Source organism: Mytilus edulis, chromosome 6 (assembly GCF_963676685.1).
Source record: "Mytilus edulis chromosome 6, xbMytEdul2.2, whole genome shotgun sequence".
NCBI lineage: Eukaryota > Metazoa > Mollusca > Bivalvia > Mytilida > Mytilidae > Mytilus > Mytilus edulis.
In genome coordinates, this window is record NC_092349.1 from 82,580,233 (window position 1) to 82,597,446 (window position 17,214).

At 32.8% G+C, this 17,214-nt stretch overlaps 1 protein-coding gene across 12 annotated transcripts in view; it reads right to left on the reverse strand.

Annotated features, from left to right (window-relative positions):
- Positions 1 to 4,767: 4,767 nt before the first annotated feature.
- Positions 4,768 to 17,214, reverse strand: part of LOC139528661 (GATOR complex protein Iml1-like) — a 103,508-nt gene continuing 91,061 nt past the window's right edge. For all 12 annotated transcript variants that reach the window (XM_071324768.1, XM_071324767.1, XM_071324766.1 and 9 more), the window contains 4 exons: positions 14,243 to 14,406; positions 11,741 to 11,909; positions 7,478 to 7,538; positions 4,768 to 6,087 (listed from right to left, as the gene is read on the reverse strand). In XM_071324768.1, coding sequence (XP_071180869.1) covers positions 5,628 to 6,087; positions 7,478 to 7,538; positions 11,741 to 11,909; positions 14,243 to 14,406 — 854 coding nt within the window. In that variant the 3' untranslated portion in view covers positions 4,768 to 5,627. The remainder of the gene's footprint in view (positions 6,088 to 7,477; positions 7,539 to 11,740; positions 11,910 to 14,242; positions 14,407 to 17,214) is intronic.

The following is a 17,214-nucleotide window of genomic DNA, read 5'->3' on the forward strand; positions in this document are numbered from 1 at the left end:
AAAATGTGAAAACAACACGTTATAAATGTCATGCGCCCGATGCGCTTTTGTGGATTCACCTTCATCAGGAACGCTCAAAGTCGACTATTTGAAAGCCACGGATGTATAAGAACCTAAACAGTTCAAGAGATATATAGCCAGAATTGAGACTTGAAAATTATAATTTTGAATATTGAAAAGAAATACATTTGGCCATGCTTATAATTTTTTTCACACTGAATCAAAACCATTAGAACTACTATCCTTAGACATGCTACATGTCCTTTCCTAATTATGTTTTTTTTTATAATTTTGCCCCTTTAACAATTTCCTGTTATAACTAGGAGAATACCATTATACTGACATCTGCAGGACAATCAGTACACTGGCAGTTATCAGTACACATATAAATTAGTAAGAAATAAATAAATAAAAGAAAGGGAATTGTAGCAAGTCTACACTATCCTGTAAATATGCAAATGTTCACGAATTCAAATTAGAGGAACATTAAAAATATCAATTACAGTAAAATAACTGTTTTTGGAATAAACGGAGCAAAAGGAAATGTAAAATGTAATAACATCTATTTCAAGAAATATGAATGTGAATAACTTAATATAAAGAAAATAATATTAAATACTAGTATCGAAAGATCGAATGTGTGATGTTGAATGTTGATTTTCAAGTGTTGGATGTTTAAAGCTGGATACTAGAATATTGAAAGTTGAATATTAAATGTTGAGTTCGAACTATAAACTGCTGTAAAAAATGAAAAACAAGAATGTGTCCAAAGTACACGGATGCCCCACTCGCACTATCATTTTCCATGTTCCATGGGGCGTGAAATTGGGTAAAAATCTAATTTGGCATTACAATTAAAAAAGACTATAGGGAAAATGTTTACTAAGTTTTAAGTTGATTGGACTTCAATTTCATCAAAAACTGAAACTCCCACTTTCATTTTTGAAATTAGAAAGATCAAATCATAAGCAACAAGTGTACTAAGTTTCTAGTTGATTGGATTTCAGCTTCATCAAAAACTACCTTGACCAAAAACTTTAACCTGAAACGGGACGGAGGAACGGAGCCACAGACCAGAAAATATAATGCACCTCTACTATCGTAGGTGGGGCATAAAAAATTGTAAAAAACACGTTATAAATTTCATGCATCCGAAGCTCTTTACTGGATTTTCCTTCATCGGAAACTCTCAAAGCCAAATATTTGAAACCCACGGATGTAAAAACCTAACAGTTGAAGAGCTATATTACTAAAATGGAGACTACTGAAAATTATGATTTCAAATATTGAGAAGAAATACATTGGGCCATGCTAGTAAAAAAAATAATGATAAGGTACCGGTACTTTCTGTATCAAACTAACAAATGTAAAAAAAAAAAAAAAATCAATAAAGTAAAAAAATAATGAATGATGAATACTGAGCCAACTTGACAACCGTAAGTACAATTAAAGAATAAATTGCAACTAGTAAACATCTAAACAATTATTGGTTATATTTTCAAAAGAGTACATGAAAACAGTTGTCAAACGATGCAATTTCATACAATGGTGTATCTTAGATTAATTCTGGTCTGTAACGTCAGATCATTATTAAAAGAAAATGACCTTATCTCGAAAGGAACAAAAAATTATATAAATTGATAAAACCACTTCTAGATACAGTAAATATGAATTCTTGTTACATGTCTTTAGGTTTGATGTGCCGGGATATGCCAAATTCTAGATAACTTGATATGGGCATTGAAGTTTGAAGCTTATAACTTCAATAAACACATACGCACACCAAACTGCAATATATGGTAGACTTTATGTCAAATTATAATTCATCAGTATTGCACATATACATGCGATTAACTTAGTCACCTAATTTAGGATAATTCGGTGAAATCACATATTTATACAAAAGAAACTTAATGATGATTTCAACAGCTGCTACTCAGAATTTATGAAACACCACCGGAATCTGAGCAGATAACGACAAATGAGGGTTATGTCAGAAAAAGTCATGTCCTTTATCTTAATTATTTCATAGTATTTGTTTAATCTATATTTGTCTTTTGTATTTTTATGCCCCACCTACGATAGTAGAGGGGCATTATGTTTTCTGGTCTGTGCGTCCGTTCGTCCGTCCGTCCGTTCGTTCGTCCGTTCGTCCGTCCGTCCGTTCGTTCGTCCGTCTGTCCCGCTTCAGGTTAAAGTTTTTAGTCGAGGTAGTTTTTGATGAAGTTGAAGTCCAATCGACTTCACACTTGGTACACATGTTCCCTATGATATGATCTTTCTAATTTTAATGCCAAATTAGAGATTTTACCCCAATTTCACGGTCCACTGAACATAGAAAATGATAGTGCGAGTGGGGAATTCGTGTACTGAGGACACATTCTTGTTAACCTTAAGTCAATACTTGGTAATATCGTTTCTGACGTGGCTTGGTACTTATACATTACGCAGCTTTGTTATTGTGCTCTGGTCATTTTATGAAATCTTTTTTGACTGTGCTATGTCTAAAGAGTGTCTACATGCCGTTTTAACATTGTTAATTGTTTTTAAGGTGATTAAGATTATAACACAATGTTGGTTGCTGTTTTTATTTTTACATATCTCTCCTTTGTTATCAATAAATTGTCATATACTGTTGTCAAAATAATAGAATTTTATGAGACTGTCATACAAGTGAGAAGTTTAACTAGCTAAAAACCAGATTTAATCCACCATTTTCTACATATAAGGAAATGACTTCAAGTCAGGAATAAGTATGTTGATTTGCATACTTTTGATGTCTTTGCTTCTAGTATTTGTTGATGGAATTTTCGTTTTGAATTTTCCTTGAATATAAAAAAGAAGGATGTGGTACCGTATGATTGCCAATGAGACAATATCTGTTATTCATCTTTTTTCTACCTCTTAAGTTTTTCTTGCAAACCACTGAATGAACCATAAGACTTTTTGACCATGGGAAATAATTTCTAGAAGATGAAAAAAATCATATAACAAGAATGTAGGAATGTGTCCTTAGTAAACGGATGCCCAACTCGTACTATCATTTTCTATGTTCAGTGGACCGTGAAATTGGGGTCAAAACTTTAATTTGGAATTAAAATTAGAAAGATCATATCATAGGGAACATATGTACTAAGCTTCAAGTTGATGAAACTTTAACTTCATCAACAACTACCTTGACCAAAAACTTTAACCTGCACTTCGCACTATCATTTGCTATGTTCAGAGGACCATGAAATTGGGGTCAAAACTATAATTTGGCCTTAAAATTAGAAAGATCATATCATGGGGAACATGTGTACTAAGTTTCAAGTTGATTGGACTTCAATTTCTTCAAAAACTACCTTGACCAAAAACTTTAACCTAAAGCGAACAGACGCACAGACGGAGGCACAAACCAGAAAACATCATGCCCAGCTACTATCGTAGGTGGGGCATAAAAATCAAGGACTCTCCCATTGGCAGTTTCTATTAATTTTCCCATAGTGAATTTTTCTTACTGTGTAGCAACATTTAAACAGAACCTACATATCATTTGGTGTTTATATATCCCTGCTTTGATAACTCATGGCTTGCATCACACTTATAAGTTTCCTTTCTAGATGGTTGCTTTTATCAAGAAAACTATTGAACCAAGGTTTTCAAATCTTGTAGTTTTGTTGAAACCAGGACGAGCTGCTTTTTATGAAGTTTTTTATGCTTTTGTTTTGTAGTATGTATTGTGACCATTGTTTTCTAATGGTCATTCTTCTCATGGTGTTTTTTCTGATTTTTTTGTTGTGTGGGGGTGGGGCTGTTTATCAAACTTGTTTGTTTACATCTTTGTACTAAAGCAAAACGGAACATGACTGAAAGGATCAAAAGGTCATTAAAAAAATTGTTATACGAAGTTATATCAAACAATTCATGGTAATTTTTTTGTGCATTTACTACATGCCTTTGCTAACAATTATCTTCTTCTAATAAATATACCTTTGATAACAACTATCTCTTCCTAATAGACTACCCATGAATTCATCATTATTCCTGGATAACTAATTTTCATGGATGTTTTGGGTAAACAAAATTGAGAATGGAAATGGGGAATGTGCCAAAGAGACAACAGCCCGACCATAGAGCAGACAACAGCAGAAGGTCACCAACAGGTCTTCAATACATGTAAATCACAAAATTAAGTGTTTACTGAATTACACATTTTTAAAAAGGTTATATGCAGACTTGGACAAAACCATGGAATCAAATATCCACAAAAAATCAAGTTTTCCCTTATCCATGAAAATTGCTTCCGACTATAATAAAAGAGTCCACAGTATTCATTTAAATGAAATAATTAAAATAAAATAGCTGATGCAACTCATTTTGACATCCTTTTCTTAAACTTGCAAAATATATAAAGATCTCAAGCATTATTATGAGAAATACACAGACACTTATTAAAGTTATTTCTACACAAAAAAGTATTTGCACATAGGTAATTCCACTAACAATTCGGTGTGTTTGTGTTCTATTTATACTGTAAAAAGATGCTCTCTATTACATCCATTGATTGGCTTCAACAAGTTTCCTTTTGTTCATGTCTTTATTCTTAAATTATTTGTTAGTATGAAATGTTTGATGTGTTCATTAATTAATGTGTTTATTAAGACGTTATAAAGTTGTAAAACTTGTGTCTAATACATTTGTCATTTTGAACAATAAAATATGTTTAAACTAACTTATTTTGGTGACCACACCAATTTCCTTAAGAAAAGCAAAAGAAACATAAAACAAAATTTGACTTATTTATTCATGAAAGACAACAATTTGAATGAAAGCTTTTTTAATAGTTCCAAACAATTACATTTTAATCATAAACATATCATGTTATCACTCAACATATAACATTAAAATAGATTGCACTTGCCAAAAACATAATTATAAGTTCACATTATCTAAGTATTAATGTTTTCTATAATAAATACAACCACTTTTTTCATTGAAACAGGAATGTGATAAAAAGAAACAAAATATAAATGTAGCATTTCGAAGATATTGACTTTAAGTCTGCAATTAAAAAAAAAAGAATGGAGGTCTCCCAAGACCAAAAACCTGACAGGTGGTTATAATAACCATCTGAGAAGTAAATAATCTTTCTTTAAAACTTAACATACAGTTGAAAACCTAATTATTTGAGTTGACCAGTTGAAGCTTCTTTCCATGTCATTCAAATAACTTATCCCTATCAATTTTTTTATTCAAATATATTTTTTTTCAAGAGAATTATTCTTTGAACTTGAAAAAAATGATATCATGAGAAAACAATCAGGTGTTTAGCAAATCTCCACATAAAATCTTATACATATGGCAGAAATGAAATAATGTTCTTATATTTCAAATTATCACTCATTAAACTTTTTGTTTCTGATCTAAAACCAATACTACATTTCCTGGAAACTGACATTTATTTCCAACTGCTTCATGTATCCACATAATAAAACAAATAAATCCACATCATATTAATATGTATTTTATAACAGTTAATTAAAAATGTAGTTTTGGTGGATAAGCACTCTTTTGAAATGATATGTATTTCAATTATACATAATGCACCAACAAATACCTGTAATTTAATTGATCATAATTGATCATCACACAGGATTATCTAATTTATAATCATGCCAGTATTCTTTCAATCTGTCATCTTTGTTGGAACAAAACTCACGGAAATCAGCCAACATTTTGTCCTGAAAATGTTCATCCCCTGTGTGCGATGTCCGCCACTTTTTAGACAACATATAATTCCACGACCACAAAAACCCAATTTTATTCCAATGCTGATCATCATGTTGATTTGTTCGGCTTGTTTGACGTGCTATATAATCTTTCCTTAACTGTGACGCTGATTTTTTCTTGTGGCCGTACACAAACGGTGCCTCCTTCATTGTCGGAGAGGTTGTTTGACTGTCCTCTATCAATACAAACATTCCACCGGAGCAGTGTACATATTGTTCCTCATTCTGACTAGGTGAGGACCCAGAGGAGGAGGGATTTGGACTAGGAGGGTATCCTGAGGGTTTAGCCATCACAGAAAAAGGCATGAAACCATATCTGAAATCAAATATAAAATACATACAAGTTTTGAAAAATTTGATTTTTAATATCCTGTTATTGAACTAACAATGCTGCATTTTACATGTTTTATGTCTTAACCTTCATATGTGTCTTTTAAAAGAGTACATAAATTCCAGATGTTTTAAATCCATGGGCTGTTGGTTTTGAGAATACTGTAAACAGGGAAATTTTCGCTGTAGTTTTATTTTCGCTATTTTCGCGGTAAGAAGTGAAACGCGAAAATAAAACAACCGCGAAAATATCTAGGAAACTCTTTTCATTACATTTACTTTAACAAATTGTGACTTGGATGGAGATTTGCCTCATTGGCAACTATACAACATCTTCTTATATCTACGTATATGAATAGAATATATATAGGACTACTGTATACCACTGATTTCAAAGACGAGAAATATATAATTTAAATTATAACTGTATCTCTTAATGAAAAGCAAAGTTAAAAGTCATGTCTTTAACTCAAATCGTTTATTTTATTGAAGCGAACGTTACGGATATTGTTATGTAAACAACACTCATTACAATTATGTTAATGACACCTGTCACCTGTAATAAAGGTGTCACCTCGTTGAATCTACTACAAAGATTGATCAGATCAAAAGATCGATTAATTAGCATTAATCCTGACAGCTTTTTATTTAAATTCATTCCTAATTAGGTTTACTTTTCTATTATTGTGTATGTGTTTTTACGAGCATTAAAACATGCCAAACTTTTAATCTACTTTAACATTAATGAACCGAAAACAAACGATTTTTGATTGATTTTATTATTTGATTTAAGATATATGTAAAGCTGTTCACTTTCGAAATCATTTATGAAAATATTTATCTAGGCCACTGGGAAATCGCGAATTCATAACGGCGCGAATTTGGATCGTGTAAGTAAATCGCGAAATAAAGACGGCGCGAAAATTTCCCGGTTTACAGTATTATAAATCTGTAAGTTGTGGTTTCAAAATGGACAGAGCCATGACTATATGCTCCCAAAATGTACCATTTTTCAACACCTTGCCTATCCTATGGGTAAAGTCATCTTGGTACTCGGATAAGGTAGAGCAACCAAAAGAAGTAAAATTAAACACATGATAGATACAATTGGGTGGGAATTTTAACTGTTTTCTGAAGATTTTGTCGTGTATAGAAAGCATAAAACATTAAGTTTCCTCTAAAACTGTACCATTTGTAAGCTTGATTTGACTTCTTTTAGTTTACATGTCTGAGTACCAGGATGTCCTACTAATGAAAGGGTAACCTGTAAAAAAATATATACACTCTGGAGTCAAAAGATGGTATTAATACGAAAATGGTCTATTGTTCATAGGGAATAAAGACCGAACATCTGAAATTGTAAGAGTTGAAATTACCTTTTAATAATTGACTGTTGGAAGTGTTTCAACTTTTGTGCCTTTATATCCTGGTCATAGCCTACAAATATAAATACAGAGAAGAGAGTTATAAATTCATGGTTTACAATAATTACTGCAAGGTTCTGAACTAAAAAGAACATTCATTGTTGTAAACTTATTATTTAACCAGTACTTTGATAGATTCTCAAATTTATTAATGTCCTTGAAGATGTCTTGTCTATCCAATAATTTGTTAGTTGTAAACTGATAATCCTTGCATTTAAACTAATGATATGCATACAAGGACTTGTTACTTATCAACCACTATAAAAGACCAAAAGACACATTGCAAAATGCTAATAAAAATTTAAGAGAAAATCATAGTGACTGAAAATATAAAATTATTATATAGTCTTTTAATGAGATGGAGCATAAAAGAGACTGCTAATGAGATACCAAATTTGCACAAATGTATAAAATAATGGCATTTTGCTTTAGAACTTATTTAATATGTACACCTGGTTATCTTATCTTGATTTACAATGATACACAAACCCAACTTGTACATATTTATACGACCGCAATAATTTTTTGTGGTTGTATATTGATATCACGTCGTCGTCAGCGTTGTCCGAAGACGGATGGTTTCCGGATAATAACTTTATTATAAGTAAATAGAAATCAATAAAATTTTAACATAATGTTTATAACCACAAAAGAAAGCTTGGGATTGATGTTAGGGGTTATGGTCCGATCGGTTTAGGAATTAGGGGCCCAAAACATACATTTATCTAGTTTCAGGACAATTAGATGTGTATAGGTATTTCAATTACTCTGAAATTGTACCACAATGTTCATACCATTAAGTAGAAGGTTGGGATATATTTTATGGGTTATGGGGCAAACAATCTAGGAATTAAGGGCCAAAAACAAGCATTTTTTAAGTTTCAGGGCAATAACTTAGGTTTAACTGCATGGATCTCTCTGACATTGTACCACAAGGTTCCATACAATGAAGGGAAGACTTGGTGTCAGTTTGGGGTTAATGTCCCTGAAAATTTAGGAATAAGGGGCCAAAAAAGGGCCAAAAAGAAACATTTCTCTAGTTTACAGACAATAACTTGTGTCTAAGTGTATGGATCTCTCTGAAATTATACTACAAGGTTTCTTACTACTAAGGAAAGGCTGGAATTGTGTTTTGGGGTTCTTGCTCCAAGGGGGGTTTCAATAAGAGAGGGGCCAAAAAAGGGGCCCAAATAAGCATTTTTGTAGTTTTCAGTCAATAACTTGTGTCTAAGTGTATGGATCTCTCTGAAATTATACTACAAGGTTTCTTACTACTAAGGAAAGGCTGGAATTGTGTTTTGGGGTTCTTGCTCCAAGGGGGGTTTCAATAAGAGAGGGGCCAAAAAAGGGGCCCAAATAAGCATTTTTGTAGTTTTCAGTCAATAACTTGTGTTTAAGTGTATTAATCTCTCTGAAATTATACCACAAGTGTCCATACTACAAAGGGATGGTTACAGGGGGTAATGGATCAAATCATTAAGCAATTAGGGGCAAAAAAGGGGGGAAACAAGGGTTTTTCTGGTTAAAGGACAATTTAGACAATTTTAAAGCAGTGTAAGGGAGGTAATCCAATTCCAATTAAAATTTAAAGAATACTGTTATACAGTGAAACCTGTCCAAACCGAACACCCACGGGACTTTGCGTTTTGTTCGGTTTTCACAGGTGTTCGGATTGTAGAGGTAGACGGAAGTCAACACCAAAATAATTTTGGCAGGAATAATAGGTGACACAACAGCCTACAGTTTATTTTTGGGTTGATTTAGATGTAAATATAAAAATTAAACGAAGATAAAAGATAGACGTTTTGCTACATTTTTGTTTATAAATCAAACGCCACTCCGTCAATCACGCTCGTCGTTGGGAAATGTCCGACGTGGAGCGATTTTGCTTTTTATAATTATTTTCTCATCCGTTAATTCACTGACCAATTCAGATTCACAGTCACTGTCATATGACAATTCCGTAGTTGAATTGGGAATGTCATTGTACACACGAGTTCTCGGACTAAACTGGTCACCCGCTGATTGATACTTCGGCACACGATAACAGTGAAACAACACCAGGGGTCCAGTTTATTCTCGGACTTTATCGTTGCTAAATAGCTAACGGAAGTCTTCGGGAGCATTCGAATCAAATATATAGTGCCTCTAATGGGAATCCAGCAATCGAAATCCATTGACCTTGTTGTGTTGCACGACTTCTTAATCCTGTGAAAGGCTCTAAAACTATTATTTAATTAAACAGTTTAGCTACAGAATGGCAGTTTCGATTTTGTGGCCGTAGTTATTTGAGTAAGGTGCATTTAATTGATCTGAGAGAAAGTTCCTTTCTTGTCATTATCGGCGATGGGGGTAGCTGACCAGTTTAACGTTTCTTTGGACACTGACATGCTAATTATTTTGTAATAACAACTCACAAGTACATTAAACCTCAAATACCTTCGGGGATACTCTGCCATCCTTTGTTTGTTTAATTAAATCATGCAAATAATTAATTAAAATTTTATTGTTTTGATTGGTATTGATCGAGTTTGACAGGTAATTTTTAGATACAAATTTACTAACGAGCCTTCAAAAAGCGTTCGGAATTCGGTGTTGACAGGGTTCGTTTTTTTCAGGTTAGATTAACGTTAATTGATAGGAAAATTTTGTGGGACTTTTAAAATTGTTCGGTTTAAACTGAAATTCGGTTTTATCAGGGTTCGGTTTACCCAGGTTTCACTGTATATATGTTTGATTACTTGATTACCTCCCTTACACTGCTTGAAAATTATGTTAAAGGAGTGATAATTGTCTTGAGATGTGTAGCTGTAAATTTATTTTTAGAAGTTACTGTTAATTGATATTAATTTTAACCATGACTGTAAAAGAAGGACGAAAGATACCAAAGGGACAGTCAAACTCATACAAACTGACAACGCCATGGCTAAAAATGAAAAAGACAAACAAACAACAGCACACACGACACAACATAGAAAACTAAAAAATAAACAACACGAACTACACCAAAAAACTAGGGGTGATCTCAGGTGCTCTGGAAGGGTAAACAGATCCTGCTCCACATGTGGCACCCGTCGTGTTCCTTATGTGATAACAAATCCAGGAAATAGTCTAATTCAGTAGGTCACATTCAGGAAAGGGAAGGGGATTGTAGTTACGACGTAAGGAACATATCCGATATCATTTGTGATACGGTAATTCCATAACGGTCAACCAACTCGTGATGGCGTCCGTAAAATTTACGAAGGGATGATTTCAACTTCACCATTTGTAACTCTTGGTTTAATAGCTCCATTGTGAGCAGCAACCCTCTATCAAGAAAATCATGATAGGAAATGCAAGCACGGGAATATCATATCAATTGGGAGATATATACCCCGTATGCAGGTGCTGCTGGAATGTTGCTACTTAGAAAAGGTTCACAATTGGTAAGCTGAAATCATCTCTTTTGTCGTAAAGTTTTGTTTTCAACCGACCCTCATTGTCAATTTCTGGATGAAGTCAAGATATGAGGCCGACTTAACTGTATCTGTAGTATTTGTAAGTATCTGTAAGTTATTTTATATTTTAATACTTTATGATGTATTTAGATGAGTAGTTATTGCTTCCAATTCATTAGAAATTTGAATTGAGATTATTTTTGGAATAAGGGATTAGGGGAGGTGAAAAAAATGGGGAGGGGTGGGGGTAAAATTTTTCTCATTTCAGATTTCAGAAATTAAAAAGAATTGTTCTTCAAATATTATTTTTGAGGGGATTTATATTCAACTGCATAGTGTTTTGCTCAAATTTGTTAAGTTTTTAAGTTCATTAGACCACATTCATTCTGTGTCAGAAAACGTTGCTGTGTCAACTATTTAATCACAATCCAAATTCAGAGCTGTATCAAGCTTGAATGTTGTGTCCATACTTGCCCCAACTGTTCAGGGTTCGACCTCTGCGGTCATATAAAGCTGCGCCCTGCAGAGTATCTGGTTATATTAACTTGTGATCTTCTCATTTTCATTAAAAATGTTTGGAGTGATGATCAAATTGATTGTAGCAAAATTTTTATTTTTATTTAATAATGCCCTAAACACCAGAACATGTTTATCTTATTAAATTACTACAGAATCCCTAAAGCGTTGTTGTTTTAACTGCTTGCACTTAATAATTAATATTAAGCTTCAGATTGTTTACATTTAGATTCCATAAACACTCAATTTAATTTCTTACCATGGAAAATACCTTTGCCCCCATTAGACATGCATGCGATATTTAAGGGTAAGAATATTGGTCCTCTTAAAGGATCAGAATCAGGTGCTGTGGGCAAGGCAAAAGGATCAACAGGAACAGGCAGGAACTGAAAACCACAAGGTCTTGCTTTCCTATACCAAGTTGATACCTGTAATAACATAAGAATGTATTTATAGAATTATAAGAAGCTTTCAAGTTGTTCATAATTAACTTATGGCACAAATATGTATTTTGAAAATCTTAACTTACATTGACATGTTAATTCCTTATACTATTTTGTTTCTTATACAGTCCTGGCTTTTGAATATTTGGCTTTGGAGCATTGCTGATGAAGATATCTCCAGAAAAGCACTTCTAGTGTATGCAATGTATTAAGTGATCATTTCATTTTTAACCCTTTTATTAATTAATTATATTAATATATCTGAAAGCATCTTTATATTATTCAGACTTTACCAAGATATTTCTAAACTTATTATGTTTAAACCAATTTGAATAATGTAAATTTGGAAAAAGTGATAATATCTCTTAGCTAATATCTAATAAAACAAGAGGCTCTCAAGAGCCTGAATCGCTCACCTGAATTGTTTTGGTTTAATCTCTCATCAATGATTATTTTGGCTTTTCAATTTATTTAAATGTTCTTTGAATCGTCCTATTTTCTTCAAAAGCAAAAAAAAATCATTTTCTCCTATGTTCTATTTTAGCCATAGGAGCTATGTTTCTTGACATACAAGGAAATGAAATATAAAATTTATACTAGATACTCTGAAACTCTGAAACTCATTTAGCCTAAGTTTGGCTGAAATTGATACAGCAGTTTCATAAGAGAAGATTTTTTAAAGTAAGTCAACATGATGAACAAATTGTGAAAAAAGTCTTTAAAGGGCAATAACTCCTAAAGAGGTCAATTGACAATTTTGGTCAAATTGACTTATTTGTAGATCTTACTTTGCTGATCATATTTGCTGTTTACAGTTTATCTTTATCTATAATAATATTCAAGATAATGACCAAAAACTGCAAAATTTCCTTAAAATTACCAATTAAGTGGCAGCAACCCAACAATTGGATGTTTGATTCATCTGAAAATTTCAGGGCTGATAGATATTGACCTAATGAACATTTTTACTCCATGTCAGATTTGCTCTTAATGCTTTTGTTTTTGAGATATAAGCCAAAATCTGCATTTGACCCCTATGTTCTATTTTAAGTAACGGCGGCCATGTTTTTTGACGGATCAAAAATCAAAGCAAACACTTTGTGCAGGATAATCTAAGGAACAACCATGCTAAGTTTTAACCAAATCCATTCAGTAGTTTCAGAGGAGAAGATTTTTTAAAGTTAGCAAATATGATGAACAAATTGTGAAAAATTGTCATTAAAGGACAATAACCCCTTAAGGGGTCAATTGACAATTTTGGTCATATTAACTTATTTGTAGATCTTACTTTGCTGATCTTTTTTGCTGTTTACAGTTTATCTTTATCTATAATAATATTCAAGATAATGACCAAAAACTGCAAAATTTCCTTAAAATTACCAATTAAGTGGCAGCAACCCAACAATTGGATGTTTGATTCATCTGAAAATTTCAGGGCTGATAGATATTGAGCTAATGAACATTTTTACTCCATGTCAGATTTGCTCTTAATGCTTTCGTTTTTGAGATATAAGCCAAAAACTGCATTTGACCCCTATGTTCTATTTTAAGTAACGGCGGCCATGTTTTTTGACGGATCATAAATCAAAGCACACACTTTGTGCAGGATAATCTAAGGAACAACCATGCTAAGTTTTAACCAAATCCATTCAGTAGTTTCAGAGGAGAAGATTTTTTAAAGTTAGCAAATATGATGAACAAATTGTGAAAAATTGTCATTAAAGGACAATAACCCCTTAAGGGGTCAATTGACAATTTTGGTCATATTAACTTATTTGTAGATCTTACTTTGCTGATCATATTTGCTGTTTACAGTTTATCTTTATCTATAATAATATTCAAGATAATGACCAAAAACTGCAAAATTTCCTTAAAATTACCAATTAAGTGGCAGCAACCCAACAATGGTTTGTTTGATTCATCTGAAAATTTCAGGGCTGATAGATCTTGACCTAATGAACATTTTTACCCCTGTCAGATTTGCTCTAAATGCTTTCGTTTTTGAGATATAAGCCAAAAACTGCATTTGACCCCTATGTTCTATTTTAAGTAACGGCGGCCATGTTTTTTGACGGATCAAAAATCGAAGCGCACATTTTGTGCAGGATATACTTAGGAACAATCATGTTAAGTTTCATTTAAATCCATTCAGTAGTTTCAGAGGAGAAGATGTTTGAAAAATTGTTAACGACGACAGACGACGACGACGACGACGACGACGACGACGTCGACGACGACGGACGCCAAGTGATGAGAAAAGCTCACATGGCCTTTTAGGCCAGGTGAGCTAATAATGATATGCAAAAATATCGGTTTACCAGTTCAGCCAGTATACTGCCAGTAGCCACCACCCACTGTAGTTCTAACTCCCAGGCACATTGAGGACTATAGTATGCATGGTACCTGGCTGTGGCCCATTCTGGTCGATCACTTCTACCATTAAAGTCTACATCCACACTTACATATTTGTGGGTCAAAGTAGCTGTAAAAGTAAATGGTGTTATTCTAACTGGAAACCATTCATAGGGCTAACAATTTCTTGCACAAGGTAAATTCTTTTGAAGAGCTATAAATGTTCAGTTGTTGATTCAACACTTGAAACCTTTGCCTAAATTGATCTAAAATATTCCTGAACAATGCAGTTTCATCTCATATATGATCAACAATATGATTCCAACACCAAACAATATTTTCACATGTTTTGATACCATTTCATATGAATTGAAAACACGTTATATTAAACAGTTCCACTTACATTATAATTTTAAACAGTTGCACAAATGTTTTAAATAACTGTTGCATCAACGTTATAATAAACAGTTACACAACTTTTTTGCACGACTTTTTGGAATTTTGGATCCTCAATGCTCTTTAACTTTGTACTTGTTTGGCTTTACAAATATTTTGATATGAGCATGACTGATGAGTCTTATGTAGACAAAACGCGCGTCTGGCGTACTAAATTATAATCCTGGTATCTTTAATAACTGTTTACATCAACAAAGCAGGATAGTCTTATGCAGATATTTTTGCAGGAATAAAAGACAATATCTAGAAAGTACCTTATCACAAATTAGTAAATGACTCTAGAAAAACATGCATGAGGATATCCATAGCTATAAATATTGCTTTAAATATATATGGCTTCTGTAAGTACCATGACTCTGGAACAACAAACCAGATAATTAAAAATATCAGAGGCATGTCTACCGTCACCAATCGCAACAACAGTGCAATGTGTGTAGTTATTTAATCTATGCATACTAGAGTTAGTGTGCGACATACAAAAAACTGACTTAAGTATCTGCATTACTTGTGTGTTTATTTGATAATCTACATAAGGACCTTGAGCTTTAATTTGCAGCTAAGATAATGGAATAAATTATAAAATTTACATATTTCTGTAGGTATGGTTGAATAAAATACATTTGATACCAGTAAGTGTAAAATTTAAAATAAGCAAAATGATCATATGGGTTTAAGGATGCAGGGAGGCAGTTTGTACTGGAACATAAAATAAATGTAAACCAGGCTGTTAGTTTTCTGGTTTGAATTGTTGTCATTTCAGGGCCTTTAATAGCTGACTATACATGAAGACCATATGATGACCTATAAGGTGTTAACTACTATGTCATGTGGTCTCTGTCTCGTTGGCAATCATATCACATCTTTTTATTTATATATTATGACAAAAAATTAGGGAATAGTGAAGGACTTGGAAAATGATATGATTAAAATGAAATGGAATCTATTCATTTTATAAATTGTCAAGAGTATAATCAATAAGTTGTGTTGTATGTTTTCTAGTTTGTGAACCTTTCAGAGTATCTTTATACAAAGTATAACATTTAGAAAACCTTGTTCAAGTATTAGCAGTATCAGCAGAAATATACTAATTCTAAGAATTAATTATATAATAAAATCTGTTGACGTATTGCTTTTAATTTAGTATTCATATTTATTTACCTTCAATTCAGTGCATAAAAAATATTTAAAGGTGCAAAAACTTATTAATTAACATAATGAAACAATAGTGCTAAATACCAGTAAAAAGGTGTGCATTGATAATCAAAATTAAAAAAAAACATTTGTCTGTCTATACACCAAGTATGATTATGCAGTCTAAAATCTGATTTACATATCTATCTACATAATATATAATACTTTTAATAATATTCTTGTATGATTTGTATAATATCAAATCCTATCCAAGAATTGGTAAAAAGGGCTTGCCATAGTGATAAATTTAATAGAACATTATTACCAAATAGCTTTTGGACCCAAAATAAACAGCACAGCTGTTTAAATAGACCCACACAAAACAAAAGCAACTGCATGCTTTGTTGGGCTATGCATATCTAACTCCTAACTAAAAGTATCAGAAAACAGGAAGAACAGACAGCCCCCTTAACACTGTAAAGGTGCTGATCAAATAATAAGTTATTTCTTTCAGGTATTTCCCAGGAAATTATGAAAGAAATAATTGTTTCATTCAACATTCGGAACAATTCAAAGGACCGTCAAATAGAAAGTAGGTGTTTGACAAATCCAGTGTTCAAAGGTTACAACAAGGACTGTCAAATAGAAAGTAGGTGTTTGACAAATCCAGTGTTCAAAGGTTAGGCCACCCTTAAAAAATTGTTTGTTTGGCATTGCCGACCCACACTATCAGCAGGTGGGTAGGTAGGTAGGGATTTTTTTTTTTTTTTTACATTTAAAAGCCTTATACATGTAAATCATGAAGTCTCCAGATCAATGTTGTCTCAAGCATTGCAGCATTGTTGTGTGTACATGCTGGTGGTTTCTTTGAAAGGAGTCAACCATCAATGTCACATTCTACATCATATGGATAATTTCACGTAAGACAGTCAGTTTTATTGGCAAAGTTAACCAAAGTACCCAGAAAAAAAACACAGAACTGAGGCAGGAAACTGACAAATTAACCATATAAAATGTATGACATGAAAATTGAACTTTTATTGTGGGACTGCCCATTAAACAGAGGCCTGATGTCACATCTTGAAGTTGTGGTCACAGTTTGGTAAAATTACCATAATTTAAATGGCTCAACCACTACGGCTCCTTGTACAAATGGACAAAGATTTAAAACTTTGCTTTGGTTTTATAAACATCACTTTCTACACCATATGGGTAATTTCATGGCAGTCAGTTTTAGTGCCATACTAAACCGTAGTACTTGAAGGAAAATGGCAACCTGTGGGAGGAAACTGACTAACCTTATCACATCTGACATGAAAATCAAACCTTAATTTTGCAACTGCCCAACTAG